The sequence below is a fragment of the Thalia democratica genome, chromosome 8 (assembly GCF_965202585.1).
Source record: "Thalia democratica chromosome 8, ktThaDemo2.hap1.1, whole genome shotgun sequence".
In the NCBI taxonomy this organism is placed as follows: Eukaryota; Metazoa; Chordata; class Thaliacea; order Salpida; family Salpidae; genus Thalia; species Thalia democratica.
Genome location: NC_139172.1, coordinates 35,762,894 through 35,778,425, shown reverse-complemented (window position 1 = coordinate 35,778,425; position 15,532 = coordinate 35,762,894). Strand labels below are relative to the sequence as shown.

The following is a 15,532-nucleotide window of genomic DNA, read 5'->3' as shown; positions in this document are numbered from 1 at the left end:
CCTTGCATTTTAAACCAAGTATACACTTTTGTTTTTTTTTATTACTTAAAATATAAACCTTAAAAAAAATAACTTAATCTTCCTTAGGTACATTAAAAAAAATAGATCAATTTAAAGCATACTGGACAATTGACTATTCTGTTACCTGTTTTACTTCAGAAAATAAGCAAGATTAAAATGTGTTCAAACTTTATGTACTTTTTTTCGCATAAAAATTAAATAAAACATAGTTTAATTATATATTATTAATTTTTGTATTATGAACCTTTTTAATTTTGAGTTTAAACTAAATGTTTGTTATCAAAAATTTTAAAGCCAGCACCTTTTTATAAATTAAATCAACGTTTAAAAATTGAATAATGTGTTTGGTTTACTTTAAAATTTAATATACGAATATATTTGTATACAACATACAACAAAAAATAAGGCAGAATTTATTATTAACTTCAAATAAAAGAATAATTTAAACAGAGCCATATATATTGCTAGTAGCTAGAAGTAAGTTTTAATCACTAAGACATTTCATGTCAAGCTCTAAAAGAAAAAAAAAAAAAGATACACAAGGAATTTCGAGTAAAAACGTCGTTTGAACTTTGAACAAACCTTTTATTCAACTAAATTTTGTAATAACTTGGCAGCTTAGAAATTAGAAACTATTAAAATTTAAATACTATATACATTTATAGCTTTTGATAACTGAAAAACATTATGTACAAAGAGAAGTAAACGCTTCCAATCAAAATTAATCGTCAAAATCTAAAAATATACTTTTATTTGGAATGATAAACACAGTTGTAGTTTTATTCTAATTTGTAACTTAAATTAATTCATTTAACATAAAACTATGAAAATGCGTAATTCGATTCACTTGAAGATTTTATTTATAAAAATAATAAAAGAAAATAAATCATTTTTTTAACAGTGTTCTGTCTACGCTTAGCTTAGAAATTTAAAATTTATTTATATATATAATAATCAAACTAATTCAAGGACGGAACACAAATATATTTTTTGGCAAAGTATAAATTACTTTTAAAGCAACTAGCTAAGCTTGCTAAAATAAAGACATTATGTTTAATGTTTAGTCTCTAAAAAATATTAAACTTATTTACTCTTTCTTAAAAAAAACCTTTTTTTTTTTTGGAAAATTAAAAAATGTAGAAAAACCTCATACTTTTTTTTTTAATTATAGATACATTTGAGAAAGATATCAAACATTTTTGAGTAAAAGGAATTAAATAACTCGGCTTAAACATACCAGGCAACTAAAACTAAGCCTCAACCAAACAGATTCTCTTTAAAACAGCAAGAAAGTGCAAACTAAAAAAAAATAGTAATTTTGTATTACTTGTCATTATACTTTGTGCTTTTTAGAACCTTTGGGGGTTAAGAAACTGGAAAAGTTAATTTTCCTCTTTTGGGGGGTGGAGGTCCTTTCTTCTTCTCCTATTTTCTGCTTCAGTTCCGCCAACTTCTTCCCTTTCTTTTCATACCTTGAAAATAATAGATGAGTATATTATAACAATTAAACTTTTGCCTTGGATAGCTGTATCAGCGCTCTAAACGCTTCATTCAGCAAGGTAAACTTTCAATAAGAAAATATCTTACCGTCTACGGACTTCACAAAACAAGTATATATATATATATATATATAGAATTAAGTTATTTAACTTAATAAATTATATTTTTCACACTGAGCCCACCTTGAGGGCTTTGTTAATAAAAAGGTTTATTCAAAGATGCAAAACTCGAAGAACTCAAGTTTCGTGATTACTCACTCATCAGCTTCAAAAAAAGTTTAAAATAAAGCACAAAACAAAATCACTAATGAAGGTAAAAAATTTTTTGCATAAATAGATTATGACGTAATTTTGAAACTATCAAAAATCGTGCAAAACGGCTTGTGCAAAAACTAATCTACCAACAGACAATAAACTAGCGAAAATTCATATAACTTCAGTGAGTAACTACATATTAGGACAGATAATTGGAAGAGATAAAGATAAAATTAAGATGTAAATTGAAATTTAGGTTATTTTAAGATGAAATTAAAACTTGTTAAACTTTAAAAGCGACTTTTTTATATGTCTACAAGACGATACAAACTCGCTTCTTTTGTTCAAACATCTTTTGTCTTTTAGTGCATATACAACGGCTGATGCTTCTTTGAGACACAGCCTACATATCGGGCTATTGCCGTCGGCTATAGGCTGTGCTCTTTTTATAACTTCCCAGGATATTTCGTAGTCAAGCCACCCTAAAAACATTATAAAACAAATTCCTAACATAATAAATCAACGCCTAAATAAACGATCAAGCAAAGAAGAAAATTTTTTAAAGACTAAAGACGAATATGAAAAAATAATGAAAAAATGCGGATATGACAACAAACTTAAATTCGAAAAACCTGAGCAACAACCTAATAATCAAAAACACAAAAGAAAAAGAAATGTAATCTGGTATAACCCTCCTTTTAGCAATTCTGTAAAAACTAATATTGGAAGAAAATTTATAAATCTAGTCAAGAAACACTTCAATAAACAAAATCCGCTAACTAAAATCTTCAACAAACATAATATGCGAATAAGTTATTCGTGTACGGCAAATTTGGAGAATATCATTAAGGCACACAACCAAAAAATTTTAAATCAAAACTCAGGAATTCAAAGTCAATGCGGCTGCGCTGGTAGCTGTAAATATAATTTGAAAGGGGGTAATTGCCGCTCAGAGAACATCGTCTACAAGGCCACAGTTAACTCTGGCGTTGAGACGAGGTTCTATGTCGGCTTGTGCTCGACTCAGTTTAGATTCAGGTATGCCAATCATAAAAAATCTTTTAAAGGCGGCATATATGAAAATGACACTGAACTTTCGAAGTATGTTTGTGGCTTAAAGCGCAGCGGCATTGACTACGAAATATCCTGGGAAGTTATAAAAAGAGCACAGCCTATAGCCGACGGCAATAGCCCGATATGTAGGCTGTGTCTCAAAGAAGCATCAGCCGTTGTATATGCACTGAAAGACAAAAGATGTTTGAACAAAAGAAGCGAGTTTGTATCGTCTTGTAGACATATAAAAAAGTCGCTTTTAAAGTTTAACAAGTTTTAATTTCATCTTAAAATAACCTAAATTTCAATTTACATCTTAATTTTATCTTTATCTCTTCCAATTATCTGTCCTAATATGTAGTTACTCACTGAAGTTATATGAATTTTCGCTAGTTTATTGTCTGTTGGTAGATTAGTTTTTGCACAAGCCGTTTTGCACGATTTTTGATAGTTTCAAAATTACGTCATAATCTATTTATGCAAAAAATTTTTTACCTTCATTAGTGATTTTGTTTTGTGCTTTATTTTAAACTTGTTTTGAAGCTGATGAGTGAGTAATCACGAAACTTGAGTTCTTCGAGTTTTGCATCTTTGAATAAACCTTTTTATATATATATATATATATATATATATATATATATATGAACAAAATAGAATTAAAATAGTTTATTCAGTTTTCACTTAGCCCACTTCGAGGGCTTTAACAAATGATTGCAAAATGTAACATTCAAAACAAACATAACAATTGTTTTATATAGCTAACTGCTGTAATATTCAGCTGTATAGATTCGAAATTTGAATATAACAAATGTTTTGTTTATTTTAAAGGTTAAACTCTCTATAGATTGTATATATATATACTATTAGAAGGTATATTATTCAAGAAAACTGCACAATTGCTTCACACATACTTTAGCATATAGTCCTCAGCTGTTTGAACTCGAAATGAATCAAATGCACATTACATACAAATATATATATATCTTTGTATGCATATAATATATATACTGAACAGATAACTACAACAAATGCTAGTCTTGATTTTAGATTAATTTTTAAAAGATTGATGGAGTGAGACTTTTAAATTGAAAAAAAGTATTTACATATCCAAAATTGAGTTCCTTACTTTTTATCTAAAAACACAAACTAAACATTAATTAAACTATTATAATTCAACTTTAAAAGCATAAAAAAGTTACGGTGTATTTTTCATACACTTGGAACAACAAGTTTTTTATACTGCTCAGACACACTTAACGGAACAGCAATTAGTATTTCTTGCAAAAGTACGTAGAACATCTATCAAAACAATTTGAAAAACCTTGAATGAAGTAACATCAAAATTCCCAACTACTATCAAAACAAGTAAAAAACAACAACTTTTCTCGTTCCTTGAGCGGCATGGAGTTGATGAGTATGCTGACCTGTTCGTTGGTCATGTTGTTCCTCTTCACGTTGGAATTCGACCGCTTGATGGCGTTGGAGGGCTTGGCCAGGTTCGACTCGCAAAAAACACCGTTTGCTGCCTCTTCTCTGCGTTACATAATTAATTATTTTTCTATTATATATTAATTATTTCTTGTTTAATTTTGAGTTAATCGTTTTATTTACTGGATGCACTATTTTTTTTGATTTAAAACTATGCGTTATGTTTACGATTGTCTGATTACGGTTTTTATTTTCTTAACAAATAACCATCTTTCTTATTTAAGGGTTTTCCAAGCTATGTTTTTTTATTTATATGTTGCTGTTATGAAAATTACTACGATGAATGTAAGTTTGATGGTGAGAAACATTTCAACTACAGTTTCGCAGTGGGGCTTAAACATTATTCTGCCTTGATTATCTATTTGAAATTTTTGATTTCTCGGAAAACTTAAACCGTGGTAAATTCTGATTTTCCGATCTCAAAATATTTATTTCAAAAATATTTATATATTCTAAATAGGAACGGGTCTAAATTTCACAAAGACAAAATTGCACGAGGTTTCTAAATTGCACGAGAACATAATTGCACGAGGGCACAAGTTGCATGAAGCCAAATTTGAACGAGTTACATTTTTGCACGAGAATAAAAAAATACAGAAAAATAAAAAAATAAAACGAAAAACAATTTAATAACATGAAAAAAAAGTCACTGACCAAGGGTAAGGGGTAAAAGTGATAGTAAAATTAAATATAAAGAAATAAGTAATAAAACTTATTATAAAAAAAGCTACCGGCCGAGGGTAAGGGTTAGGGGTAACAGTGATAGTAAAAATAAATAATAGTTATAAATAATAATATAAAGATTAACCCGTGCAAAAATGTCTTCGTGCAATTTTATCCCCTCGTGCAAAAGTTTCTTCGTGCAATATTGTACGTTAGTGAAAATTTGACAGCTACCCATTCTAAGTACCATGCTACATTTAGGGTTGCCAAATGTTTTTAGCAAGTTTTCTCCAGGTTTTTAAAAGTACACGCTTTTGAGTATATTTTTAGTAACTAAGTTTAAGGTAAAAAACTGTGTTAATTACTATAAAAACATTGAAAAGATACTAAAAAGCTTTAAATGTGTTTTTTTAATAAAAAATGTTTGATGATGACAATTTTTTTATCCATATAATGGATGTTTTGTGTCAAATCGAAATTTTAGTACTTAACATGTAAAAATTATTTAAAATTCCAGGTTTTTATTAATTTCTCAAATTCCAGGTGTTTTAGCCTTTATTGTCAAATTTCAGGTTTTTTGGCAACCCTGTATATTTATTATACTAAGGGCATAAAAGGTTAATTTTTTTATTACAACTTGGTGGAATTTTGTAGAGTTTTTAAAAAGGTAGAAGTTGCTTTTTACAGATTTTAAACATTCAAACTTTTTTTTGAAATACAACCAGTTAAAGTCGGAGAATACAATAGATTCCTTATAGGAGGCGCAAACTAAAAGAGCGAAAAAAGACTATCTCAGTAAAAACTTATCTCCTACAACATTTTTTGAGATTATATACTTCAAATTTTCAGGAAATGTTCCTTGAAATGTTTTAAAAAAACCTCTTAAAAATAATATTTTTTCAAATCAAAATTTTGTGACTAAAAAATCAAAAATTATTATTATTTTTAATAAAAAAAAGTTAGTCAGAAATTTAACAATTGTTATAAGAGATCATTTAAAAAACTAAAGCCGCACCAAGCATTGCTATCTCGTATTGAAAAAACAAAAAAACCAACCTGAATATCTGGACCCACGCATTGAAGGATAGTTCCACTAGGTGGTCTGGGGGCTGGAACACTTGCTCGTAGTTGTCGATCAAAAAGGCCATGTGCCTGCACAGCAGATCGTAACCGGCATCTCTCATCTCAGCGACGTCGTGGTCGGGAGCGTACAGCAGGTTGGGAAGGACGACCGTTCCTGGAAAAATTAATTGTATTTTTATAATGTACGTTTACAGGTTTGATGTTGCCAATTTGTACGTTTGTATGTTTGATGAATTACCATGCCTGAAACATGCGTAGTATTTTTAAAATTTATTTTTGCTTTGATAATTGCTGCATAAGGCAGCAGAACATTGTCAGCAAGATCATTAACTAGTTGTTTTTTGTGAAACTGATTTTTTTTATATCTGATGCATAAGGCAGCAGAACATTGTCAGCGAGATCAACAATTAGTTGTTTTTTGTGAAATTGATTTTTTTTATATCTGATGCAAAAGGCAGCAGAACATTGTCAGCAAGATCATTAACTAGTTGTTTTTTAATTTAACTTAATCGGCTACGTTTGCCTAAAAAATGCGTCAAAATGCGGAGTCATACTTGTATGTATATTTATATGCACTTAAGCGCGTTCATTTTAAAAATGGCAGAAAGAACAAATGTTTCTGTGATGATTAATTTTGCAATTTTTATTCAGTTTGTTCTATTGTTACGGTACCTGAATAAAAATAATTGTTAGTTATACAGTATACGTTTGTGTGTTTAATGTGTAAAATCGTGGAAACTAAAGTGGGGAGAAAGACCTTACCTAAAACACGTGTTGTACTTGAAATTACGTTATTAAAAAAATTTACACACATTTATGTATTTGTAATTACAAAATCGTGAAAATAATAACTGTTTAGTTTATGTGATAATATTTTGCGATATTTATTACGTGTTCAGCTTGGTTTATTTGCTTGCCAACAAATTATGCTTAACAAGTTTGTTTTACATATCAGTATATAATATTAGTTATTAAAAGTCTAATTTTATTACCTTAATAATTGTCTTTTTAATAAGTTAAATATACTTAACTAATGTAACAAACATTAATAAAATTAGTAAAGTACTTTTAACAAGTTCGTATATTTAATTAACATTATATAAGCTTAGAAAGGTGCTTTATCAACTTAAAACAGTTTAAATAAAACAAGTAAAACTAGTTGCAATTACATAATGTCTAGTTGTTAAATAAGTTTAAAACAGCAAAAAATACAGGTTTTACAAAAAAATCACAAACTGTTGTTGAAGTTTTCCATAACGCGTTATACTATTTTCTTATCAATTTACTATATAAAACTACTTTTTATTACAGACTTATTGTACTAATGAGAAATAATTTAAAAAATATTAAAGCAAGTCAAAGAAAGTATTAGCATTTGAAAAATAAAGTACTACTAAGTTAAATTTCCTAATAATATAAATATAAATAACTTACCATACTAGCTACTTGGCTATTTCTTAACTTAAGCTTTTAGTTTAAATACAGAACACAAAATTAAATATTATAATTTTTTTTTTAACCATACGAAAACTATAATCAAAATAATTCTTAAGCAACTTTTAATATATTGTAAATATTCTATTAACTACTTGAAAATAAACATTAAACATTTACAACTGTAATAAAAATTACTTCTACACATATACAACAATAAACTTAAAACAACTGATCAGTGTCGTCATAAAGACTCAAATTTATTGATATGATAGTAAGTATTTATATAACAGAATTGCCACTGGTTTTTAAAAAACTTTTTCCAGGTTTTTGAAAGTACACGTTTTTGGGTCTAGTTTCAGTTTAAATTAAGTTTAAGGTTTAAAACTGTTTAAAGTAGTATAACACATTGAAAAAATACTGCAAAGCTACTTTAAATGTGTTTTTTAATAAGGTAACATTTTTGATGATGACAAAAAAAAAACTATCTAAATGATAGATTTTTGTATCAAATCAAAACTTCACTACTTAACTACATGTAAAAATTGTTTAAAACTCCAGGCTTTTTAGCCTAAATTGTCCAATTCCAGGTTTTTCCAGTATTCCAGGTTTTGTGGAAACGCTGATCTAATAACTGCAATAAACATCAATTTATTGTTTTTCTTTTAGAATCTACATCAGAGCTTCTCAGACCCTTTTTCATAAGGTCCCCTTCAAACTATATAAAAAAGTTATGGCCCTCCCAACAAGATTTCTCAAAAAACTACCCTTAAACACGTCTAAATTTTTTTTTTCTTTAAATGATCAACTCCATAATATCTAGTGTAAGTTTCAATTCGTGATCCCATGGCCCCTTTACCACTCTCGGCCTCCCTTCGGCCACTTTGAAGCTTATTGCTTCCTTATTCGTTCACCTTGAAGCTTATGGCCCCCTAAATTTCTGGTATGGCCCACTTTGGGAATCCCTGATCTACATAATAAGTCAACCGAAACTTCAAAAAACTACTAAAAATGCATTTTTCCAATGCTATATGGCTTTAAAACAGACTGTCTAAATGATATAAACTTATGTTTTACGTCTTTTATTTTGACAAAATCAATTAAAAATGGCTAATTTGAATAGAAAAAACTTCATCAGTTTTTTCATTGATAACGTCTTAATGCAGGACAAAAACTTTGAAATTTTTTTTGTTTATTTCATTTGGACAGTCTGTTTAAAAGCTGTGTGAAATATTTTAAATTGGCATTTGTTACTGACCCCGGATTTTACGACTATCTATATTAACTTATTAAAAATCTAAATACTATTTTATTTTGTGTGCTAAAGACCTTAAATTTACAGGAGACGTTTCTCTAAAAAAAATTTAATAGAATTTTTTAAATATTGTAAAAAGAAAACTTTAGCAGAAAAACAAAAAAAAAGGATGAATTTACACAAAGTATTTTTTTGATAAACTGTTTGAATTTTAGTCAAGACTAAGTGTAAAGTTTTGAAGAAGACTGGGTAAAAAAAAAATCGAAGTAAATATTTAGTAAAATAGTACTTTATAGCCTCTTTGATTTGCACATCTGATAGGTAACCTGTTCAAGTAACTGAGTATGATTTTCTACTTCTCAAAAGTAACTTTTAGTTTATTTAATAGTACAGGAGGGCAAAGCTTATTTTACATGTTCTTCTTTAAGATCTAAAACTAAGCTGAAAGATGATTTTTGCTCAGTTTAAAAAAAAAAAACTAGTTTTTGAGCAAAAAAGCTCTTAAGTCGGAAAGTTCAATAAGTTCTTTACGGAAGAGCAAAGCAAAAAAACTGAAAAAATTCTTTTTTTTTAAATCTACCTGTTTTTTGAATTGGGGTCAGAATTTCTCAGTTTGATGTTATCTTAGTAATAAAATATCGTACTATCTGTAAGAATTTTTTATGTAGACTAGTATTCTTTTAAATTTAAATAACAAAAAAAACTTTATTTGATCTTTTGTTCATAAATTATAACTTTTGATTTTCGTTTGTAATGTTTGCAAAACACTTGTATAAAAAAATTACCTAAAAATTTGAGGTAAATTACTTAAAAATTGAAGGAGAAACAGTCTTTTCCAAAATATAATATTTTTTAAGAAATTTTGAAATGTAAAAGTCTCGGTATATACGTTTTTATCGGAATTAAATAAACTAATAATTTAAAAATATATATACTTTATTACCCACTATGCGATTTATCACAAAAAATCTGAAAGCTAGGATAAAACATTACAAAATACGATCAACTTATAAAAATCAAGACAGACCCTCATAGTCTTAAACAAGTTGAAAAAAAAGAATAATATACTGTTTGCGAACAAGGCGATCACAGAGAAAAAGCAGTAACTCATGCATCACCCGACTAAATCAACATTCTAAAGGTAACAAATTCTAACCCAGGTTGTACGACGTCATTTGGTTGGCGTCCGAGCGCAGGGAAATCTCGCGTAATAATCGCACGAACGGCTTGAATATGTACATTCTCTCGGCGGGCAGCAGGAGGAGGAGGAGGCGGCAGACGTGCAGCTTCTTTTGATGGCTCGTCATGGCGGACACTTGCTTGTGGGCGCCGAGGTACTTGCTCGGCACCAGCAGCGGTTCCTGCGTGAACAAGCAAAATATTATCTGATTGAGGCCGCAGGGTGTATAAATTTTTTCGCAACTTGGTCTTATTTTGTAGAGTTTATCTTGTCTAAAGTTTATTGAGATAAAAACATAAGTTTTTAGGAAATTTCCATGCAATATTTAGAAAAATCTTTGGTAACATAATTAAAAAATGATCAAATAAATATTTTACGGCAAAAAAACGAAAAAAAAAAGATTTCAAGGCTTCAAGGTGATATTTTTTACTGATAAACTAAAGTTTAAAAAAAACAGAGTTATAAGTCAGCTTAGGTTTACACAAAGCAAACATCATTTCACTGAATCTTTGTACTTGAAAATTAATTTAATAAAACATAAAAAGCGTACTTTTATACTTTTAATCAATTTTTTCAGCACTCCGACGCAATCATGGACGTTCATGTTTTCAGGAACTTGGCCTCCTTCATCCAGAGATTCCCGCAAAGTTCGCATGCGACCGGTGTTACCCGATTTCCTGAATATTCCTGAAATAATGTTTGAGATGTATTTTTATACAAGTGCTTTGAGTTGTGTTAAAAATACAATGTTTAGCCGTTTTTGTTGAGCACTTTTTGTTGGCTTTATAATATATGTAATGAACAAATACTTCCTTTGAATCTCGACTTTTTTTTTTGTTTTTTACAAACTAAAAATTTTAACCTGTTTATCTATATAGTTGATCAAACAAAGTAAACTCAATTCGTAAATCATAGTCAATACTCGTATTTAGAAACTTTTATGATAGTTTACTGTGTCTAAGTTTGTTAAAAATATTTTAATAATATAATTTTTTGATCCTGAATTTAATTGTCAATAACTGTAAAAAAGAATAAAATCTTTCTATATGGGAATAGTAAAATATTTCACTGAAAAACAAATTTGCAAGAAACTGTTTGAGTTATTCTTGCTAAAATGATACAAGTTAATAGTAAGATAAAACAACTCTTAGGGCTTCTCAACAAATTTTCCTGTTGTTAAATAATATTTCCTTATATACAACAAAATATAAATTTTGTACCTAATACAATATAAAAAACCTGGTAATGTTTAGCATTTTAAAATTGCTTAACTATAAAATATTTTACTTTTATTATTGCATATACTATTTAGATCTATTCATTGTGATATTAGCTGTTTATTCTCTTAAAGGTTTAAAACAGGGTTTCTAAAACTTTCATCAAAAGGCCCCCTAAACAGAAATTTAAAAAGGCTTATGGCCCTCTACAGCAAGATTACTCATAAAACTACCATTGAAAACAACTAAAACTTTTTTTTTTTGCTCTTCATCATCAACTCCAAAATATTTATTGCAAACATCGAATTATGACCTTATAGCCCTTCTATGGCTCCTTTTCAGCTCATACCCCAACTCATACCATAATTCTCCCCCAACTGGCCCCTAAATTTCTGTCATAGCCTCCAGCGGACCACTTGGTCCAACTTGGGAAACCCTAGTTTAAATCAATACAAACTACAAGGTTTTGTATTTTTTGGTTGCATTTGCTCATCTAATATTATTGCAGAAAAAGTTAAAAAAAAAACAAAACAGTGGAATTTTTCACAATCCAAAGCTCATATTGAGATTGAAAAATTACACAACAAAATATTGCTTTAAACTGTAAATACCTTCAGTGGTGATGTCGGGACGGATGCGCTCGATGAGCTTGTCGACCTTGGTGTAGTACTCGTTGTCGATTTGCTGGTAAGTTTCTTTTTCCTTATCGCTCAACTCCTTGTCCTCGAACAAGCCCCGCACATTTTCCAGGTCTTCGTTGGGAAAATCAAGATGCTGTAAAAAAATTGACAATAACATGTGGTGGAGGCTTGTAAGTTTTTTTAAACAAATTCAACTTTGTGGATACCTTTAAAAAAAAACATTTTAAAAAACAAGTGAACAAACTTTATAACAACGACAAAAGATTGCTTTTTTACCAAGTATAGAGCTAAATAGTTTCTACAAAACAAAAACGACTAGCTTACTTAAGTTCTTAATAACAAAACACATCTTAAACTAGCTCATTTATTTGAGCTTGTTGTGAAACTTTATATAAACGAATATTTAACAACTATACAAAATTTTAAATAACAAACATTTTACGCAAAACTATTAAAAGGCTGTAAAAGAAAGACCACTTGTTGTTGTTCAACATACCTCGGTAAGCCTGCTGAAAACCATGGTTTCAAAGTAGTTGGGCTTGGCGTACTGCAGCAAGCCGATGCAGTAGGTGGGAGTGGCCGGCGCGACACCCTTGTTCATCTCCTGCCTAAGGTGGTCGATCATTCGTTCCATTCTCGCTTTGAATACCTTTTTTGAAACTCTAGTGGGTGGTTTTGTTTTGTCTGTGAAAAACAAGCCTGCGTGATATGGAAAATAAAAAACCGTGTTTTAATTTTAAGAACAACATAAAAAAGTTATAAAAACTTGTCATACTTTTTTGAATTGGCTGCTTTGGATTTAGTAAACTATTTTCATGGGGTAAAAAATATTTGTTTTAAGCAAAACATTATGTTATACAAAATAAGTTTTAAAAGTTAAAAGTTTCAAGTATAAAATACAGAAGAATTTTATTATTTTTATTAAATATCATAGCAGCCTTTAAAACATATTGTAAAATACTTCCAATAAAATTTCAAATTTGTGACATTATTTTAGTTTTTTTTTTTGTTAATATTTTTTTATTCACTACTTCAACCATAACTTAAATATGTTGGCATACTTATTAGTGCTGTAGCAAAATGTGACAAACATTATTTCAGAAAGTATACTTAAATGACAGTCTGATTTGCATAGCTGGTTATCCCTAACCCATCTACCCAAACATATTAAAAATTAATCAAAAAACAAAGATTTAGTTATTACAATTTAGAAAAACATGAAAAAGTTTATATTAACTTTATATTATACTCCATTTAAGTAATTAAAAGTTAATGGCAGGGTTTTATAATCTTTGGGTTCAATTTTTGATTCTGATTGATTGTGAACTGTGACTTTTTGTTTTTTCTTTACTTAATAGTTGGATTTTCTGTTACTTCTAAAAAAGTTGATTTTTTTCAATTTAAAAATATTTTTGAGATATTGCCTCTGGAAGCCTTAAAATTATTTGAATTGTCATGTAACCTTAACCCATAATTTCTTAAAAATATAAAGACTAGTGTGAAAGGCATCAAGCTAGATTTTGATAATCGTAATAAAGCCTAAGATCTTTTTCATAAAAAGAGCCTTAAGAATGGTTACCTTGATCTTTTAAGTAAAAGTTCTTAAAATCATACTTTGTCAGACCATATACAATGCAAAAATTATCAGAAAAAATAAAACTTTTTAGTTTTGATATATAGCAAATGATAACGTTTTTATTTCAGTATCATTTGAAGATCTTTTTTATTGTTTAAATTAATATTTGTTTAAGTTAAACTATATTTGTCTGCACACTTTACTCTAGTCCATTTACAAAAAAAAATTAAACAAAAAAAAAATCACTTAAAAAAATCAACTATAAAATTGATTTAAGCTGCTTTCTTTTCTGCTACAAAAAGGTACAAATAACTTTATAGATATTTGTAAAACAAAAACTGTTTACTTCTAACCTTTAATGTTAAAGCAATCAAGCTTTGCAGTTACATCTTTTACATTTGACATTTTTTTAAAGATGCTTTATAAAACAAACTGCAACAAACAAACAAAAATGTTATGTAAGTAATACATTAACTTTAATTTAGTTAAACTTTGTGTAACACTAGAATTAAATAAAACTAAAACGTATATATGTATTAATGTATATATGTACTTTTTTTCATTTCTCAAAAATCAATTAAACGAAATATTATACTAAATATTCTCTCCTTTTTTAACATACAACACTTCAAGTATTACTTATTAAAATAAAACACTTATAAGTAAAATATAACTCAAATATGTATTAAAAAATTAAACTATATACATTTACAGACTAAAGGGATTCAAATAAAAAAGTATAGAAACACTTCTATTATTTCTGAAAAAATACATGCAATCTTACCCAAAATAAAAAAAAAAGTGTTTATGTTATTAAAACAGTGAAGCTTATAACATGAAGAATCTTTTACACTTTTGGAAGTATTGTGTTCAAAAAAGATTTACTTTCTGTAAAAGTTGTTGTTACAACAGTGAAACTGAAAATATTGATATTGATTTAGATAGACTTTTACTATTTGGTATTTTTCTTTTAACTTAAATAAATTCAATTACTAATACTTATAAAATCTTAACTACGTATTTAAAATCATTATTGAATTCATTTTACAACAAACTATTTTTAATTTATTTACAGTAATAAGTTAAAACTTAAATAAACGTAATAATTCAATTAAACGGTCACAAACATCATAAAATGTTTTTTATTGTATCAAGTCAATATTTTATTAAATGATTAAATTTTAAACTTAAAAACTTAAACACACCTTCAATTTGTTTTCGTCCAGCAAAAAATGTCATCTAATTCCAAAACAATATACTTTTTGTTAAGTTATATTTGTCTAATAACTATTTTTATTTTCAAACGTGGTTTTTAGTTGTTTTTAGTTTTGTAAATACTTATAACCAAAGGTAACAAGACCATAAAGGAGTGGAATATAATTATAAAAATTAACTACGTAAAAGCTTGAAATAAGTTAATAAGACATTATTAGAGAGTATATAAGTTTCAACAAACAAAAGAGTTCTATGAGTTCTATAAACAGACTTTGATTTTAAAAAATTTGAGACTTTTTTAGTTTTCAAAAATTAATAAACATTTTCTTTCTTTTACGTCTTCAATGTAACTTATCTTTTATTTACAGGGATAATTCTTTAAAATATTAAGTTTAACTAGTCATAAATTGAATCTTAAAATAAATAGAAAGTAAATACTTTATAATCAAAAATAATAAATTACTTTATTTACTTTTTAATTTTTTTGAATTGTCAATCTAAAAACTTCTTTCTACATCTATTCATTTTTTATGAAGGTCAGATTAAAAAGTTAGAAAACAATAGCTGAAAAACTGTAAGAGAAAATAGGTTTTAAAAAAACTTTTTTTTTACCTTCTTATTTTATACCTTACATAAGGAACCAATCAAACATTTGAAATTTTTTTAGCTTATATCTTAAAAGTTGCTTATAGTTTTAAAAAGTAGTAAACATTTTAAACAATTAGATTGGTATTATTGTAATAAGTATGACTATTTCTGAAAAGCTATTTATTAGCCTTATATGACTTAAACTAAAAAAAAAAACTTTCATTCCTAACTACAACTATAACAACCTTTTCAGCAAAGTTTATGATTATTTTGATTTATGTTTACAGAGCCATGGGAAGTAGTACTCTTTTCTAAATCTTATTTTTAGATTAATAAGTAAGCAATTAGATTTTACCGCTTCTTA

The 15,532-nt window shown here is 27.7% G+C and overlaps 1 protein-coding gene across 1 annotated transcript; it reads right to left on the bottom strand.

Moving 5' to 3' along the window:
• Positions 1-1,354: 1,354 nt before the first annotated feature.
• LOC145843191 (rho GTPase-activating protein 19-like) lies at positions 1,355-12,390 on the bottom strand. Its single transcript, XM_082950651.1, has 7 exons — positions 12,286-12,390; positions 11,760-11,922; positions 10,518-10,618; positions 9,908-10,112; positions 6,036-6,216; positions 4,209-4,361; positions 1,355-1,493 (listed from the first exon to the last, which is right to left on the bottom strand). Exons 1-7 carry the CDS (start codon positions 12,388-12,390, stop codon positions 1,355-1,357), a joined length of 1,047 nt encoding a protein of 348 aa, XP_082806777.1.
• Positions 12,391-15,532: the final 3,142 nt, after the last annotated feature.